The following is a 17,653-nucleotide window of genomic DNA, read 5'->3' as shown; positions in this document are numbered from 1 at the left end:
CATCTTTGAAATTGGCAGGGCACGTCAAAAAGGCTTGTTTAAAAGAGCTTATAGGATCCCATACCTGATATATAGAGGTGTCGAATAAAAAAGCAAGGACGTTATCCTAAACTTTACAAATCACTGGTTAGGCCCCAATTGTAGTATTATGTCCAATTCTGGGCACCACACATTAGAAGGATGTCAAGGGATGAGGGACTTCAATTATATGGAGAGAGACTACAGAGGTTAGGATTGTTCTCCTTACAGCAGAGGAAGTTAAAGGAAGATTTCATAGATGTGTTCAAATTATTAAAGATTTTGATAAAATTGGTAGAAAAATATTGTTTCCAGTTGCCAGGAGGATCAATAACCAGAGGACCCAGGTTTAAAGCAATCAGCAAAAGAACCAGGGAATGGGGGGGGATGAGAAGTTTTTTTGCACAAATGAGTTGTTATGATTAGAATGCACTGCCTGAAAGGGTGGTGAAAGCAAATTCAATAGTAGCTTTCAAAATGGATTTGGAAATGCTTCGAAGGGCAAAATTTATAGGGCTATGAGAAAAGAGCAGAGGAGTGGGGCTAATTGGATAGCCCTTTCAAAGAACTGACACAAACAGGACGGGCTCCTTCTGTGCTGTCAGGTTCTATGATTTCGGCAGACAAGGTCAATTAATAGATGTCACTATCTTGGTTTGTGTCAAACAAAGCAGAGTTTAATATTGCTAAGTGTCAGCATAGTACTAGTCCATTGGTGCTTTCTGCTGAACGCTATATTAGAAAGATGGGGAAGAATTTTCTCCCCGTCGGGCAGGCTGGGCGGGAGCAGGCGCGCAGCCAATCACCACCCACGATCGTCTGCACGCTGCCATTTTATGTGGGCGGGCCAGTTAGGGAAGCGCTCAGCGCTACCTGTGCGAGCCGGGGGAGGAGGGAAAGTCGGGGCCTGCGCTCTTTTGCACATGCGCGTGAAAAAGCACAGAAATCTTCCTGAAGCAGCTTCGTGCCTCAGGGAGATTAAGTTCAGCTCAAAACATGTTTAAAATAAAGAAATAAAATTACGCAGACATGTCCTCTCACGTGACAATGTTAAATGAGCTGGGACATGTTTATGAATTTTAATAAAAATTTTAAATTAATTTATAAACCCTTCATGAAACTTCATCCCCCCCCCCCCCCACCCCCCACCCACTGTGGATGAGGTTTCATGATAAATGCGAAGGCCGCCTGGGCTCTTCACCTATCCCCCAACCTTAAGGCTGGACGAGCAGCTCTGACAATTACTTTAATTAACATGACTGAAGATCGGAATGATGCGCGGTGACGTCGGGACACACGCTTGACATCACCACGCGTCGGCATGCGGGGTCTGCCCCTGCCCACCGAACGGAAGATTCAGGCCGTAAGAACCGGAGTACACTATTGAGCGCATCAAGCCTGTTCCACCATTCAGTGAGATCATGGCTGAATCTGCGTCTTAACTCCATCCATCCACCTTCACTCTACATATCCTAATACCCTTGGCTGGCAAAAAGCTACCGATCTCAGATTTAAAATTATTAATTGAGCTAGGGTCTACTGACTTTTGTGGGAGCATACATACTTTTACCACCTTTTGCATGAAGAAATATTTCCAAAATTCACACCTCAATGACTTACTTCTGATTTTAAGGTTTTCCCCCTTGTCCTAGACTCCCCCAACTGTGGAAAAAATCCCCAAAACCTCAATCAAATCATCCCTTAATCTTCTATCGTTCTCTCCTCAAAATTTAACCTTGGAGTCCTGGTTCATTCCAGTGGATCTTCATTGCACTTCTACCAAGGCCAGCATATCCTAAGGTGCTGTGCCCAGAAATGTACACAGTACTGTAGATACAGCCTAATCAGATATTTGTACAGTGTTATGATCACCACACAGATTGATAACTTTTAAAGAGAAATTCAAACTTCTGGTTAATAACTGAAAGAATGACAAACGGAAATTTCATGTTTTAAAACTTTTACTATTTCAAATGACTTAAAAAAAGCACTACTGACTAAACATTTTCTTTTTGTAGGCAACTTATACTTATAAAATAAATTGCCCATTTAACTTCTAGCATGACTGAAAATCTCCCGCTATGGGTATAATTTACACGGTACCTTAAGTGGGCACTTCATCTTCCAGGGACCAGTCTAAAACTATTCGCAGCTCCCAAAGGCTTGCTTCATTTTTATTTTCCCAGCCAGGTAACTTCTGATCCTAAAACTGACTTTCACAAATGAGAGTTACTAGATATTCCCTCCCACTAGCCCTAGCTAGGTGAATCTTCCAGTCTCCTCTCACAAACTCAGTTACCTCATCTGAGTGTGTGCTGCCACCTGCATGATGAACATTAGAGTCAGCATTTTCTCTGCTTCAGGTGCCTCCCTGGTGCCAGGGTCCGGGATGTCACTGAACGGCTGCAGGGCATCCTGAAGGGGGACGGTGATAAGGCAGAGGTCATGGTACATGTTGGTATCAATGACATAGGTAGAAAGAGGGATGAGGTCTTGCATCAAGAATTCAGGGAGTTAGGCAGTACACTAAAAAGCAAGACCTCTCGGGTTGTAATCCATTGATTACTCCCAATGCCACGTGCTAGCGAGCTCAGGAATAGAATAGCGCAGATGAATACGCAGCTTAAGAGTTGGTGCAGGAGGGAGGGTTTTAGATTCCTAGATCACAGGGACCGTTTCTGGGGAATGTGGGACCTGTACGAGCGGACGGTCTACATCTGAACCAGAGCGGGACTAACATCCTTGCGGGTGGGTTTGCTAGTGCTGTTGGGAGGAGTTTAAACTAATTCGGCAGGGGGAGGGGACACAGAATGTTATCAGAATAGGGACGCATCATAATACACTAAAACAATCAAGTCAGAGGGAGTACAGCTGCATTAAGTTTCAAGGGAGTAAGGCAAGGCTGGATGGCCTCTACATTAATGCCAGGAGTATTGCAGGTAAAACAGATGAGTTAAAGGTGAGGATTGACACGTGGAATTGTGATATAGTAGCCATCACTGAGATGAGGTTGAGGGAAGGGCAGGATTGGCAGCTTAACATTCCGGGATATAGAATCTTCAGGCGAGACAGGGGAGGGGGTAAAAGAGGAGGCATTACATTGTTAGTTAAGGAGTCAGTTACTGCAGTAAGGAGAGATGATATCTTGGAGGGGGCATCGAATGAAGCTTTGTGGGTAGAGTTTAGGAATAAAAAAGAGGCAGCCACATTGTTAGGTGTTTATTATAGACCCCCAGATAGTCAGCGGGAAATTGAGGAGCAAATATGTGCACAATTTGTGGAGGTGTGTAAAAACAATAACAATAGGGTAATTATATTAGGTGATTTCAACTTTCCCAACATTAGTTGGGATAGGCATAGTGTTAAGGGCTTGGATGGAGTGGATTTCTTGAAATGTGCACAGGAGAACTTTTTAGGTCAATATGTAGAGGGTCCAACAAGGGACGGTGCAGTGCTGGACCTAATTCTGGGGAATGAAGCCAGACAGGTGGCTGAGGTGGTGGTGGGGGAGCATTTTAGTGATAGCGACCACAACATGGTACAGTTTAAGTTTGTCATGGACAAAGTAATAGACAAGTTGCAATAAAAATGTTTTGGATTGGGGGAGAGTGGATTTTAGTAAAATAAGGCAGGCCCTGGCCAAGGTAGAGTGGGAGCAGCTACTTGTGGGGAAATCTACAGAGGAGCAGTGGGGGGTTGTTCAAAAAGGAAATGGGGAGGGTACAGGTTCAACATATTCCCTCTAGGGTGATAGGAAGGAGTAACAAGCCCAGAGAACCAAGGATGACCAGAGATATTCAGGTTACGATGAGAAGGAAAAGAGAGGCTTTTAGCAGGTACAAGGGAAGCAAATCAGCGGAGGCATTAGTGGAGTACATAAAGCAATTAGGAGAGCAAAGAGGTGATATGAGAAAGCTCTGGCTGGTAAAAGTAGGGAAAATCACAAGATATTCTATAAGTAAATCAATGGGAAGAGGATAACCAGGGAAGGAGTAGGGCCCATAAAGGACCAAGGAGGCAAGCTATGGTTGGAGCCAGATGACATTGCTAGAGTGTTGAATGAATACTTCACATTCGTCTTCAACCAACAGAATGAGGTTGAAGGTATCAAACTCGGGGAGAGAGACTGCGAGGTTCTTAAGCAAATTGATATAGGGAGTGATAAAAGTATTGGAGGTGTTGGCAGGCTTAAAAGTGGATAAATCTCCAGGTCCGGATGATTTGTGTCCCAGACTGTTGAGGGAGGCAAGGGAGGAAATCGCAGGGGCTCTGACCCAAATTTTTAATTCCTCTCTGGCCACGGGGGAGGTGCCAGAGGACTGGAGAACAGCTAATGTGATTCCGCTATTTAAGAAGGGTTGTAGAGATAAGCCGGGGAACTACAGGCCAGTGAGTCTCCTGTCAGTGATAGGGAAACTATTGGAGAAAGTTCTGAAGGAGAGTATCTATCTCCACTTGGAGAGGCAAGGTTTGATCAGGGATAGTCAGCATAGCTTTGTCAGAGGGAGGTCATGCCTAACAAATTTGATTGAATTTTTTGAGGAGGTGACCAGGTGTGTTGATGAGGGTAGTGCAGTTGATGTAGTTTATATGGATTTCAGCAAAGCCTTTGACAAGGTCCCACAATGGGAGACTTGTAAAGATGGCAAATGCACATGGGATACAGGGTAAACTGATACGGTAGATTCAAAATTGGCTTAGTTGTAGGAAGCAGAGGGTGATGACAGAAGGCTGCTTTAGTGACTGGAAGCCAGTGTCCAGTGGCGTACCACAGCGATCTGTGCTGGATCCCCTATATTCGTCATTTATATAAACGACATAGATGACTATGTGGGGGGGGTAGGATTAGTAAGTTTGCGGATGACACAAAGATTAGCAGGATGGTTAACAGTGAGGTTGAGTGTTGGGCACCCATCCCACCACCTTGCTGCACACCCCTGAGCTCACCCCCATAATGCACGGGGTGGGCAGATGCCAAAATTGGCAGCCTGCCTGCCTGCCATATTTAAATGAACAATTAAAGGTCAATTAGAATTGTTACCAAGCCAAACTTACCCTGATAATACACTGCCCATGCCATAAAACATTTGGCGTAGGCAGTGAGAGGGGGTGGGTAGGAACTGATTTTTTTCACGCCAAGAGGTAGGGGTTTGCTCTTCGGGTCTGCCCTTTGCCAGTTGCGGGGAACCCCCCCCCCCCCCACTTAGGCTGAACTTCCCCTTCCTTTCTACACGCTCCCTCCCTTAAACCTACCCCCTCATCCTCACTGCCTGTCTCCCTAATCTACCCAAACCCTCCCAGCCCAAGACCCCAGATTTGCCTGCTCCAAGGATCCAAGGCCTTCGGGTCCTCTCTTCACCAGCAGTCTTGGCAGCGACCACTGACACCTTCCTGGCACTGCAGGAACTGCCAGCCAATCTAAATGGGGCTTCAGTCCCATACGGCCCTCATTAATCACCCATGCATCGCTTTATGGCTGCAGGGCGGGTTAGCGTGGAGCATGTTGGCTCCATGCTGATGTGGTTTCTGAGGTAGGCGGTGAGAGGGAATGGCGGGGGGCGTGGTGGCACTACCCCATCTCCCAACCCCAGTATAATTCAGCCCCTGATTTCAAAAATAGCTTTCCTTGCCCTCATTTTCATAGCAACATGCAACAGAATATCCTTGTATCAAGTCCTATAAACCTCAATTGTAACAATAGTGGTAAAAAAAAATGTCCTCCTCTTTATATCTAAGCTTAATAATTAGCTTTTTTGGATTATTTTTTCTAACTGGTTAGCTGGCTACTACATTTTATGGATCTGTGTTCCTGAACCCGTAAATCTCTTTGGACTTACATTGATCCTAGCTTTTCACATTTAAATCGTACTCGGATATGTGCTTTTATAGTCCAAAATGGCTGACCTCGCATTTAGCTGCGTTGAAATTCATTTAGTGCAGTTCTGCCCCCTCACTTAATCTTTCAATGTCTCTTTGTAACTTTATACTCCTGTTTACACAACTTAAGATACCACCAATCTTTGTGTCAAAAGCAAACTTTGATATTTGCATGTACAATCCTTAGATCACAATAACACTGATTGGGGAAAATTAAACTTTAAAAATAGAGCAGGATATTGACCAGGATGAAGTCCCAAGAGTTGTGCAAGTTCAGCTATCTATAGATGATTTAAGACTTATAATCTACCCAAAGTTAAATTTGGCAAGAATTGGAGAACTATTAATTGTTTTAGCACAGTATAAAGCAGGGCATAAAGGGAAGAATTTTCTTGTGGGCTCAGGACCCTGGCATTGAGACTAAAGGGGAGGCAGACCAGGGAGTTACTTTTCTTTGCACTTGCTGTCCAATTAAGGAAGGTGGGTGGGCTCCTGATGTTGCCAGCCAAAGTACATGGTTGGTAGCCCTAGAGGCTCAGCAGCCCCAGCGGGACTGAGGCAGGTAGGAGACTTCAAGGGCATCTCAAAATGGAGGCATAAATTTAAAATATAAATTCAGAGGGGCCAAGCAAGCAGGCTCCTTGGAGAGGAGAGAGTTCCCTCCAGCAGCAGCATTGGGCTGCAGGTGTGGCCTTTGCTGCTGGTGGCCTCCTCTTTGGGAGATGGAATTTCTGGCTCTAATTGTTCCTCAGCCTGATGCAGGGAGGGGGCCTCCATTGATGGGCGGCATCCTCATACTGCTGGCAAAATGCCGGTAGTCCCACTAAGTCAGCCCTAATTGGGGACTTAATTAATTAAATTGCCTCTGCTCAGTGGGCAGCTGATCCGCATCCAAGCTTACCTCTGGGAAACTTCCCCTGCAGCGGATATGTGTTGAGGAGTAGGGTTGCAAACTGTGATTAAATGCATTCCTGGAGGTTACATCACATGACTTGCCCCCAAGTTCAAGCCATTGGTTGGCCATTCATGTGACACCAATTGAAAAGCAAAAAGACTCATTACTCAATTGCATGATGCTTGACTGTCAGCAAAAGAGCCTTTTTGGTCCCATTTTCAATATTTTTATATCTGGTAAAGAGAAATGTTCAAAGAAAATTAATAGAAAACAAGCTTTTTAAATGTCCCTATGATTTTTCTTCAGGATTGCACACAGCAGTGTACTGGAGATTGACCTTCAATTCCTGGAGAATCCAGGCCATTCCTGGAGGGTTGGCAAACATATTGAGGAGCCATGCTGACAGATCTCCCTGTTATTTTCCCCAGCCGCCCACCACCCAGTCCTGAGAAAATTCTGCCCAATAATTCACTCAGCAGAAACTTTTGGAACCTTCAAAGAGAGATGCTTAGAAAAGTGTGGATGTAATGTTGCTCATAACTTCTGGGGAATTCTTTACACATGAGCTATTAGAAGTAGGGCTGCACCTTCTGCTCTGTGTGTCATCTTTGGATGAATATTTTGAAACATTAATAAAATAATTGCCACACATATTACTCTCTCCAGCTTTTTGAAAGAATAAAAAATTATCCTAATAGACGGGCAAGCATCCCCTCTCCTGCACTGTATACACTCTCTGAACCCATATATTACCCCCAACACCTTGTGCTCTTAGATTAACTGGCTGAATAATACGTTAATTGCCAACTGTTGCACGCATCCAAAGAACTTAGCCAGATCATGATATGGGCTAGTTAACTAACTGACACATATCAAAGCATCATGCATCCTGGTCTGATTGACAGTTGTATCTGAAACCTGTGAGAAGGAGCACAGTCAATAGTTGGCTGGAGTCTCTATTATTGACAGCTCTGCAGCTAGAAACCAATAATTAGAAGATTATCTGCAGTTTTCTGAGCTATGCTCATCATTCCACATCCCTCAGGTGGTTAACTTCACTCAATGTTTACATTGCACCTCAGTTGTTTGAGATTGAGTTATGTTGAAGGATACTGCAGGAAAAGTGTCTTCATTGTTTTTAAATTTGTTTTTGTATTCATTCACAAAGTGTGGGCATCACTGCAAAGGCCAATGTTTAATGCCCATCGCTAATTACACTTACTGAGTGGCTTGTTAGGTAATTTCAGAGAGGAGTCAAGATTCAACCACATCACTGTGGGTTGGATGCGCATTTGGTCCAGACTAATTAAGGATAGCACATTCCCTTCCCTATAGGACATTGGTGAACTATATGGGTTTTTTACAACAATACTGTAGTTACATGGTCACCATTACTGATTCTAGCTTTTTATTCCATATTTTATTTATTAGCTGAATCTAAGTTCTCCAGTTGTCATGGTGGAATTTGAACTCACATATCCAGATAATTTATTACTTAGCCTAAATATTGACTAGGTAAAGATACATTTCAGTTCATAGGAAACATAAGATCCACTAATGGGAATGGTTGGTAACAATGAACCCAAGTAGAATATCTAGAGCAAAATACAAAAACACAATATTGACATTATTAATACTTCTCATACCAGTAATGACATTTACTGTAGTAACCATACTGTAATCCATGCCACTTTAAGAAACTAAATATAAAAATGAAGGCACTATTTTCTGCTTGTTTTCTGAAGACATCAGCTCCTTGCTGGGGCACAAAGCACCCTTCAGTCCTTTACCTTTGTTCATGGGTGACATTGTCACAGGGCTATCTGAAGGCAGGGGTTGTCATAGCAAACTTATATTTTATCCTTACTCAACATGCAGGATTTGCTGCAAAACAGTTAAAGCAGGAACGCTGACAGATTGTTCCCTATCCCTAACTCAGAGGCACTGAAGCCAATTATTACACCTCCATTACCAAATCAAACCTGTGACCTGCTTGGTCTATTATTTCAGTCACTCTGCTGGATAAACTTTGTAGCCATTAAGGGTGCATAAACATTAATTTGTTAACCTTTTAGATAGTTTGATAACAGCAATTTGCATTTAAACCTTCAATGTAGTAAAACATCCTGAGGTGCTTCACAGGAGAATTATCAAGAAAAGTTTGATGCTAAGACACATAAGGAGATATTAGAATAGATGACCAAAACATTGGTCAGAGGTAGGTTTTAAGGAACGTCTTAAAGGAGAATAGAGAGATGGAGAGTCTTTGGGAGGATATTCCGGAGCTGAGGGCCAAGGTAGTTGAAGGTATAATCATCAAAGGTGCAGCAATTAAAGCAAGAAGCCAGAACTGAGGAGTGCAAAAATCTGTGTCGTAGAGCTGGACAAGGTTACATAGATAGGGAGAGGTGAGGCCATGGCAAAATTGGAAAACAAGGATGAAAATTTTAACATTGAGGTATTGCTGGATCAGGAGCTAACATGGGTCAGTGAACACAGGTGTGATGGATGAAGAAACTAGTGCAAGTTAGGAAATGGGCAGCAGGGTTTTGGATACCTCAGACAGTGATCAGGGAGAGAAATAGGGCAGGACTTTTGTTTTGGGGTCAGGAAATGATCCTGGGCGCCACATGTCAAACGTGATTTTTGTTGATTGGTCAATTAATGACCAGAAGGCCACTTGCTGACCAACTAATGATGGCGGACAGGCTCCCGATACTGTAGGGCCAACAGAAGGTTCCCTAACAGTGAGATAGCTACAGTCTGCTGATGCAGATAAGGGAGGGAGAGGGCAACTCAAAATGGAGGTGCCGTCTTAACACTTCTAAAATTTTTGAAATTACAAATGGCCACAGTTGCCAGACTGCGTTCGTGGAGGAAGAACACTTCCCAGCTGTCCTAAAGCCATTTGTAAGTCAGCTGAGGTGAGGAGGGATGCCTAAATAGTGAAATAGAATGCCGGCCCATTGCTCTATCTCCTCCCTTCTCTGGCCGTGTTTCGACCATTGCAGTGGGCCTATCTGCCGAATAGAATTGCCAGTTGGTGCAGGAGATGGGCTTTCATAGGCCTCTTAATGGCCTCATTTAACTACCCACCATTTGCAGATGGGTTGAAGTCTTGCACCCATGCCCCCAACCCAGTTTCCTTAAAAATGGCACAGAGGAGGAACCATGCCAACAAATCAGTATGCCAGTCAGCAGTGGGGAACTCCAGGCCTGTCCACCTCTGTTCCCGCCTCCAGCGGGCTTACAAATCTTTGCCTATAGTCAGTGGTCAAGGAACACAGTTTGTGGCGGGGTAGATCAGCAACGGCTTTGGTTTTCCCAATGTTTAGCTGGAGCAAATCTCTGCTTATCCAGATTTTGAAATCAGGCAAACAGTGTGACAAATCAGAGACAGTGGGTGAGTTGAGAGGCAGTGGGGAAGTCGAGCTTGATATTGTCAGCATACATGTGGAACCTGTACAACATAATTGGACAGGGCAAATGTAGAATTTTTAAAAACAAATGCCATGTATGTAGGCATTATAGTTTTCTTTATTTGGCCATGGAATGCGGACATTGCTGACAAGGCCAGCATTTATTGCCCCTCCTCAATTACCCTTGAGATGGCGGTGGTGAACCACCTTCTGGATTCACTGCAGTCCATGTATTGTAGGTACACCCACAGTGCTGTTAGGGAAGAAATTCCAGGATTTTAACCCAGTGACAATGAAAGAACGACAATATATTTCCAAGTTAGGATGGTGTGGGATTTGGAGGAGAGCTTGCTGGTGGTGGAGTTCCCTTGCACCTGCTGCCCTTGTCTTTCCATGTTGTAGAAGTTAGGGTTTCGGAAGGTGCTGTCGAAGGAGCCTTGGTTAGTTGCTGCAGTGCATCCTGTAGATGGTACGCACTGCTGTTACTGCCTGCTGTTGGTGAATTTCTTCCTTTAATCTTTTTCTCTGGCTTAAAAAAATCTACCTAAATTTCCTTCTTACTATCAACTAATTTATTAAACTTTAGCTTGTTTCTCCTGGCAGATGAACCCCTCATGTAAATGAACCATTTACCTGGAATTAGATGCAGCTCACCTCAGTTCAGAGACTCTGTAGTCACCTGCAATCTGCCTTCCATTGTGCACTACTTTTTGCTAAAAGCCTTAAACCCTTGTCCTAATAAATAAACATAAAGTAAAATATAGACATTGTAACACGCTATAAGAATTTTAATTTGTCTTACTAAAGATTTTAGAATTCGAATGTTTCAACTTATGCCAGACTCAGTTCTTGTTATTTTCAATTCCCTTGGTATCAAAATTTGTGTCCAAAACGGAGGCTTTCCCATCCAGACTTCAGGCTTCTTTATGATTTTTGAAACCATCTCTCTTTGTTACATCAGGAGGTATAGTTTCAATGAGATATGAGCCATTAACCTCAGTCTTTCTTTTTCCTGAGATAGAAAGCTCCAAAGCACATTGCGCAAGTTTTAAATATCTCCTGGCACCATTCAAAGACTATTCAGTCCTCCTCGTATCCTGGCTAACATTCCTCCCTCAACCACAAACAGATTAACTGGCAATTCATCTCATTGGTGCATGGGGGATCTTGTGTGTACAAAATGGCGACTGAATTTGCCTACATAACAGCAATAAATGCACTTCAAAGTAATTCATTGTTTGGGAAATATGTGAGATGTTCCTGAACGCGATGGTATTTGTTCCTTATTTACCCTTTCATCCTTGCACTGATCCTCACTCCTATGATAGCTGAGAGATGGAGTAGATAACATTGTCTTTTTGCTTCAAGTTTTTACAAGACTTGTGCTTTTCAAGGTGTGCCATCTTCTCTGCAAAATGGATAAAAATAGCTGATAAATCTTGTCATACAAACACATGGGCAAAGTTCAACATACATGTTTGAGTATTATATCGTCATGAGTTTAAACTCCAATGTAACTTGAAATTTTCTGACCTTCATTGGGCATTTTACTTCAGAAATTAGTGCAAACCTGTTGGAATGAGTGAGCAACAAGGACAAGGTGTACAAATCTGAAATAGTGAAATATATATATATATAAAAACTCATTGATGTGAACTGAATCTTATTACTAAAAAACAAAATTTTAATTCAGATTAGTATCTGTAGGTTCTCATATTTCACATTAACAGGCCATAGAAATTAAAATAAAACATGAAATTTGTAATTGGTATTGAAATTGCTTTGGTAGTGAATTTTAAACCAAATTCTGCTCTTTTTTTAATGTATTATCATAAATATTTTACTGGTAACGTCCATGTATAATTTACAGGATATGTGGTCCTAACAACTACCATATATTCATGAGCTTTGTTTGGAAATTGCAAGGTATTACACAAAGAAAATGTGTTTATGTGTGGCAGAATGCTACCTACCACTTGTTGGGAAATGTTATTTTTATTTTCTGGCACTGTGATCACTCAGTGTAAATGTAATTGACAGAAAAAAAGACAAATCCAAGCGGCGACATGACTTATGTTCCTTTCATGTGAATTATATTTGATGCATTACGTGAACAATGAAGTTAAAAGATCTGACTCATTGCTATATTTCAGGCCAATGTTTAACAATCTGAGAAATGAATTGGCAGGTAACCAAATTCTCCCACTCCCAACTGGTGAACATATACCCTGGATTTTATGAAGTCAGGAAAGGACAGAAAGACTCTCCTATTTCTATATTTGTCTACTTGTGCGAAACATTGAAATGTTAACACAACACTAATAAAAAATGTGCCAAATAGCTCTAAGGCCGCTTCTAATTGCCTACATTTCAGAGGGCATAACAAGATATCTGATTCAAGAAGTATTTTAAAAAATCATAAAATAAAAAATACCTGGAAAAACTCAGCAGATCTGGCAGCATCGGCGGAGAAGAGTACAGTTGAAGTTTCGAGTCCTCATGACCCTTCAACAGAACTAAGTAAAAATAGGAGAGGGGTGAAATATAAACTGGTTTAAGTGGGGGAGGGGGGTGGTTGTTGGGACAAGCAAGCAGTGATAGGAGGAGATAACCAAAAGATGGCACAGACAAAAGAACAAAGAGGTGTTGAAGGTGGTGATATTATCGAAAAGAATGTGCTAATTAAGAATGGATAGCAGGACAAGCAAGGTAGCTCTAGTAGGGGTGGGGTGAAATAAGACTAAAAGGGCATAAAAGGTATAGATAAATGATCGGTGGAGTACATTAAAAATAATGGAAATAGGTGGGAAAAGAAAAATCTATATAAATTATTGGAAAAAACAAGGAGGGGGAAGAAACGGAAAGGGGGTGGGGATGGAGGAGGGAGTTTAAGATCTAAAATTGTTGAACACAATATTCAGTCCGGAAGGCTGTAAAGTGCCTAGTCAGAAGATGAGGTACTGTTCCTCCTGAACTAAGGTCTCTGGAAATTTGGATTTTTCAATCACTTGTTAATGTATATGCCAAGTTGTGTTAAATTGAAGTATGCAATAAATGTTGCAGATTGCAGTTGAAACTATGCAGATTATACATAAATCATTACCTATGAAATATCATGTTTTTTATTTGATGTATCCATTACTTTTTGATTAATACATGTTGATGTGTGTTTATTATTTTTATGTATAATTCTAAGCACAAAGTAAATCTTTCTATATTCTGTTTTCATTGCTACATTCAGATGCATTATTTATTATGCAGTATGAAGTAATTTCTCCCCTTCCTTCCTGAAGGCATTAGATCCTTTATGAATTATGAGCCTTGATACACAATAGACTATTTGATCATGGAACAAAAAGGGATCCTTAATCCAATGTTTATCTTTCCTTACTCTCAACAGCAATTTCTAATGGGGAGCCCAAGTGGTTCAATTGGTAGTTTTCCTGCCTCTGAGCTAGACCTAGGTTCAAGTCCCAGTCTGGGATTTGTTGGCTGTAGGAGTATTCATGTGACTTAAAACAGGTTATTAATCAGCTTAAAAAATCGTTCAAGATAAAAACAAAAAACTACTCCGGATGCTGGAAATCCAAAACAAAAACAGAATTACCTGGAAAAACTCAGCAGGAACTGGTTCTGCCAAAGGGTCATGAGGACTCGAAACGTCAACTCTTTTCCTCTCCGCCGATGCTGCCAGACCTGCTGAGTTTTTCCAGGTAATTCTGTTTTTATTTTAAAAAATCGTTTCCCCATTCTCCAAAAGGAGGAGTGTGAAGGTATTCCAAACAAATAAAGTATTCTGAGCTATCACCACATAAACCAGACAAGTGATTGAACTTGCGATCTTGATGGCTGCTTGCTATATTGCTCAAGTTTGCTTTATTAACAAAAAACATGAAATTAAGAATGAATAACACATCTAAATGTGATTCCCCATTTTTAAGCAATATATTGCTTTGATAATTCTATGTGACTGTTCTAGTCCTTTAACAAATTTTCACCACCAAACGAATGTCCCAAAGTGTTATACACCCAATTAAATACTTATTGAAGCGCAGTCACTTTTGTAATGTAGGAAACACAGCAGCCAATTTACACACCAGCTTTCACAAACAACAATGTGCTAATGACTACATACTCTCTTTCACTAATGTTGATTGAGGGGGAATAAACATTGGCTAGGAGGCTTTTCTGTTCTTCTTCAAAAATAGTCCCACAGGATCTTTTTACAACCATTCCAAGAGATGATAGACAAGGGTCTTGGTTTAATACCTCATCCAAAAGATGGCATCTCCGGCAGTGCCGCACTCCCCTCAGTGGGAGAATCAGCCTGGATTATTATTTTTTTTTGGGTGCTCAAAACGCCCCCCCCCCCGGGAGTCGGAGGTGCGAGCAGACTGACTGGTGACCCAGAACCACGTCTCTAGGAGGCTGATGCGTGGCTAGAGCTGCACGGATCCTAAATGAATGAAGTTTCTTCGCCGACGGGCAGCCAACCGCCTCCGTCCTTCCATGTGGTGGTTTCTCCGGCCCTGTCGTTGAGCACATAACATGTCAGGCTGTGTGTGTGTGTGTGTGTGTGCGCGCGCCCTGACCCCTGACCCGGCGGCGGATGGCCGCTTCCCATTGTTTTGCTGTGGTGACGTCACTGAGCACATTTCCCGGTTTGAGTGAGTGAGGGAGAGAGAGAGAGAGAGAGACAAAGAAAAAAAGGAGGGAGAGACACACACATACGGCGGAGGGGGGGGGTCGGGAAAGGAAAGGGCACAGGGAGCGCGAGGCGTTCAGGCACAGGGCGGGTGGGAGGGAGGGGGGGGGCGGGGGGGTAGAGAGAGCGAGCGAGAGAGGGAGAGAGCGCGCACGCGCCTGACAGAGACAAAGGGAGGGAGGAGAGCGCGAGCAGGGCGCAGGCGCAGGCGCGGAGAAGGGAGGAGAGCACGAGCTGTGAACTGAGCTGAGCGGGAGGAGAGAGAGAGAAAGAGAGTGCACGTGCGCGCGCGCACGCGCGAGCGAGCCCGGGGGTGGGTGGGAGAGGGGAGGCGCGCGCGAGCGAGTGAGCGAGCCCGGACTCTCGCGCACCGAGAGCCAGCCAGCCAGCCAGCCGGCCGGGCGGCCGCGGGATGCCAGGCTCCATGTTCTCGGAGATGGAGCCTGTCAGCGACACTGGCGGTAACGGCGGCGGCGGGGAGAGTGGGAGCAGCAGCAGCGGCGGCGGTGGCGGCGGGACCGGTGCGGTGGTTGTTGTTGGTGCCAGTGGAGGGGGGGCCGCCGCTGCCTCTGGGGGGGGGACGACGACGACGGAAGAGGAGCAGAAATCATTGCGGCTCGCCTTGGATCACCTCTCCATCTTGGGGCTGGGGGAGGAAGGAGACGGCCTCTTGGGCGAGGGGGGAGTCGGCGGCGGAGTCGGTATCGGTGCCGGTGGAGTGGTGGTGGTGGTGGCTGAGGAGGACGAGGACGAGGAGGAGGAGGTGGAAGTGGAGGAGGTGGAGGATGATGAGAACGGCATGAATGGGCTGGTCGGGCTGCCGCACTCGGCCGCCTCGCTCTTCCACCCGCCGCTGGTGCCGCCGCCTCCCCCGCTCTTCACCATGCCCGGGGACCCCGGGCGCAGGAAGAGCGTCAACATGACCGAGTGTGTCCCGGTGCCCAGCTCCGAACATGTGGCCGAGATCGTCGGGAGGCAAGGTAAAGATTGAGAAACCCACCAAAAAATAATAAATAAACACAACACTTTTATTTTTGGGAGGAGGGAAAAAAAAGTTTTGCCAACTCCAGAGGAAGATGGAAATAGTTTAAAGCAGCAGCAACACCAGCAAGCTGGCAATGCAAGATACCTAATTTTTAAATGTGCATTTAAATTAAAAAAGGAAACTTGATTAAACACAGGCTAGAATGCAAAAGAAAAAAACCCTAAGAGAGGTCAAAACGTTTTCTTAACGCATGGGATTTATTGTGCAAAATGTGTTTGTTGGGATGGGGGGGGAGACCTGTATTTGAGTGGGTTATTGTTCCAAAAGGTGCTTTCATTATGGGTCTCTCCCCTTCCAAAAAGTGTATTGTTCAGGTATGTGGTTCGATTGACTATTTTATACCAGCAGCTGATAGTTTATAAATTTTTTTTTTTTTGCATTATTGAAAGACGTTGAGACTCAAGTTTGGGTTTAATGCAGTTCCTTTGTGTGGGGTGGCGCGAAGGGATGGATAGAAATAGCTTTTTTTTTTGTGTGCAGGACTTGCATGGATGAAGTAGCGCAATTGAGGCGTTGGAGCGTTTAGTAACGAAATCCCCATCCGATATAAATCTTCAATTCCTTGGTGGATTGCAATCTGCGCACAAAATATTGCTTTACTTAAATACTTCATTTCATGTTGAGAATATTGTTCATTTGGAAATTGGGACGGTTCCGTTATTATTTTTCTGGGTACATATATATCCCCTAAACACACACACAAGCTTGGTGGATGGATATTCTGAATCCAACCCAGTGTTGGAACTGGCCATTGTGAAAGACTGGACTGAAAATTTCCTTCAAACGCATTATTTTGTTCCAGTATTATTATATAAGCAGAAAGTGTAAGTTTTTGTGTTGGAATTGAAGGTGACGATCATTTTTTAGTAAATGGAGGCCGATTTTTCACTGGTTCATTGTTTCCTTTGTTCAGGAATCAAACCATGCTCTGATTTATATGCTGACATCATAGGCTGTAGGACTGGGAGTCTGGGATTGATTTAAGTGTTTCACATTTTTGCTTTTGTGTCCAGAGCTGCAAATATTGCCATAATTTGAATAGATTAATTTCCATAATTCCTTTAGATAGCAAAATTGACTTAAGGCATTTGAGCATTGTTTTTACTAAAGTGAGCATTTAAATTGGAAAAGAAAATGTGGTCAAACTAGGGTTCTTGCTGAGCCATTGTGCAATTTTGAATACTTACAACTGTCGTGCACATTTATTTGGTAAATGCTAACTTAATAGGGTTTTGTTTTTATGTAAAGATGAAATAACCTGTTTAGCATTACAAATACACACTGAAAATGCTTAATAAAATAGATTTATTCTTTCAACTTGGGCTTACGGAAATATCTAAACTGGATTTTGAAGAAAATATTTAAACTACAAGAGTTATCACTTTGCATTTCTGCTAATGAATGATACTGGCACAGTTATTTTTGACCCAGGTATGAATGGCCTCTTTAAAGACCACTAGAGCAACATAATAGTATAGAAACTTGAGCATACTCGGAAATTGCAGATCTGTATATTCATTGCAAAGTAAATGGTTGCTTTCTTGCAACTTTTATTTTCCCATCTCCCTTTGCTCCTTCATTCCCTTCTTTTGAATTTAGATTCAAATTTGGAGCCTGATTGGCAGCCATTGGATGCCTCATGCAAGTAGCTGAGCATTTTTCATTGTTGAGGCTAGACACCGAGCTCTTGGGCT

The 17,653-nt window shown here is 43.2% G+C and overlaps 1 protein-coding gene and 1 long non-coding RNA gene across 3 annotated transcripts in view; one reads left to right on the top strand and one right to left on the bottom strand.

Annotated features, from left to right (window-relative positions):
- Nucleotides 1-10,982: 10,982 nt before the first annotated feature.
- Nucleotides 10,983-17,653, bottom strand: part of LOC144688875 (uncharacterized) — a 207,034-nt gene continuing 200,363 nt past the window's right edge. The window contains exons 2-3 of the long non-coding RNA XR_013578499.1: nt 11,743-11,819; nt 10,983-11,617 (exon numbers count right to left, since the gene is read on the bottom strand). This is a non-coding gene — a long non-coding RNA (uncharacterized LOC144688875). The remainder of the gene's footprint in view (nt 11,618-11,742; nt 11,820-17,653) is intronic.
- LOC144688873 (RNA-binding E3 ubiquitin-protein ligase MEX3C-like) overlaps nt 15,258-17,653 on the top strand; it is a 32,615-nt gene continuing 30,219 nt past the window's right edge. The window contains exon 1 of one of the 2 annotated variants that reach the window (XM_078555876.1): nt 15,258-15,375. In XM_078555876.1, the coding sequence (XP_078412002.1) occupies nt 15,327-15,375 (49 nt within the window). In that variant the 5' untranslated portion in view covers nt 15,258-15,326. Of the gene's footprint in view, nt 15,376-15,647; nt 15,895-17,653 lie in introns of those variants that run through there. The other variant, XM_078555877.1, reaches the window with a different exon arrangement.

This window comes from Cetorhinus maximus, chromosome 13, assembly GCF_964194155.1.
Source record: "Cetorhinus maximus chromosome 13, sCetMax3.hap1.1, whole genome shotgun sequence".
In the NCBI taxonomy this organism is placed as follows: Eukaryota; Metazoa; Chordata; class Chondrichthyes; order Lamniformes; family Cetorhinidae; genus Cetorhinus; species Cetorhinus maximus.
The sequence above is the reverse complement of the archived record's forward strand: the minus strand, read 5'-3'. Positions and strand labels throughout refer to the sequence as shown.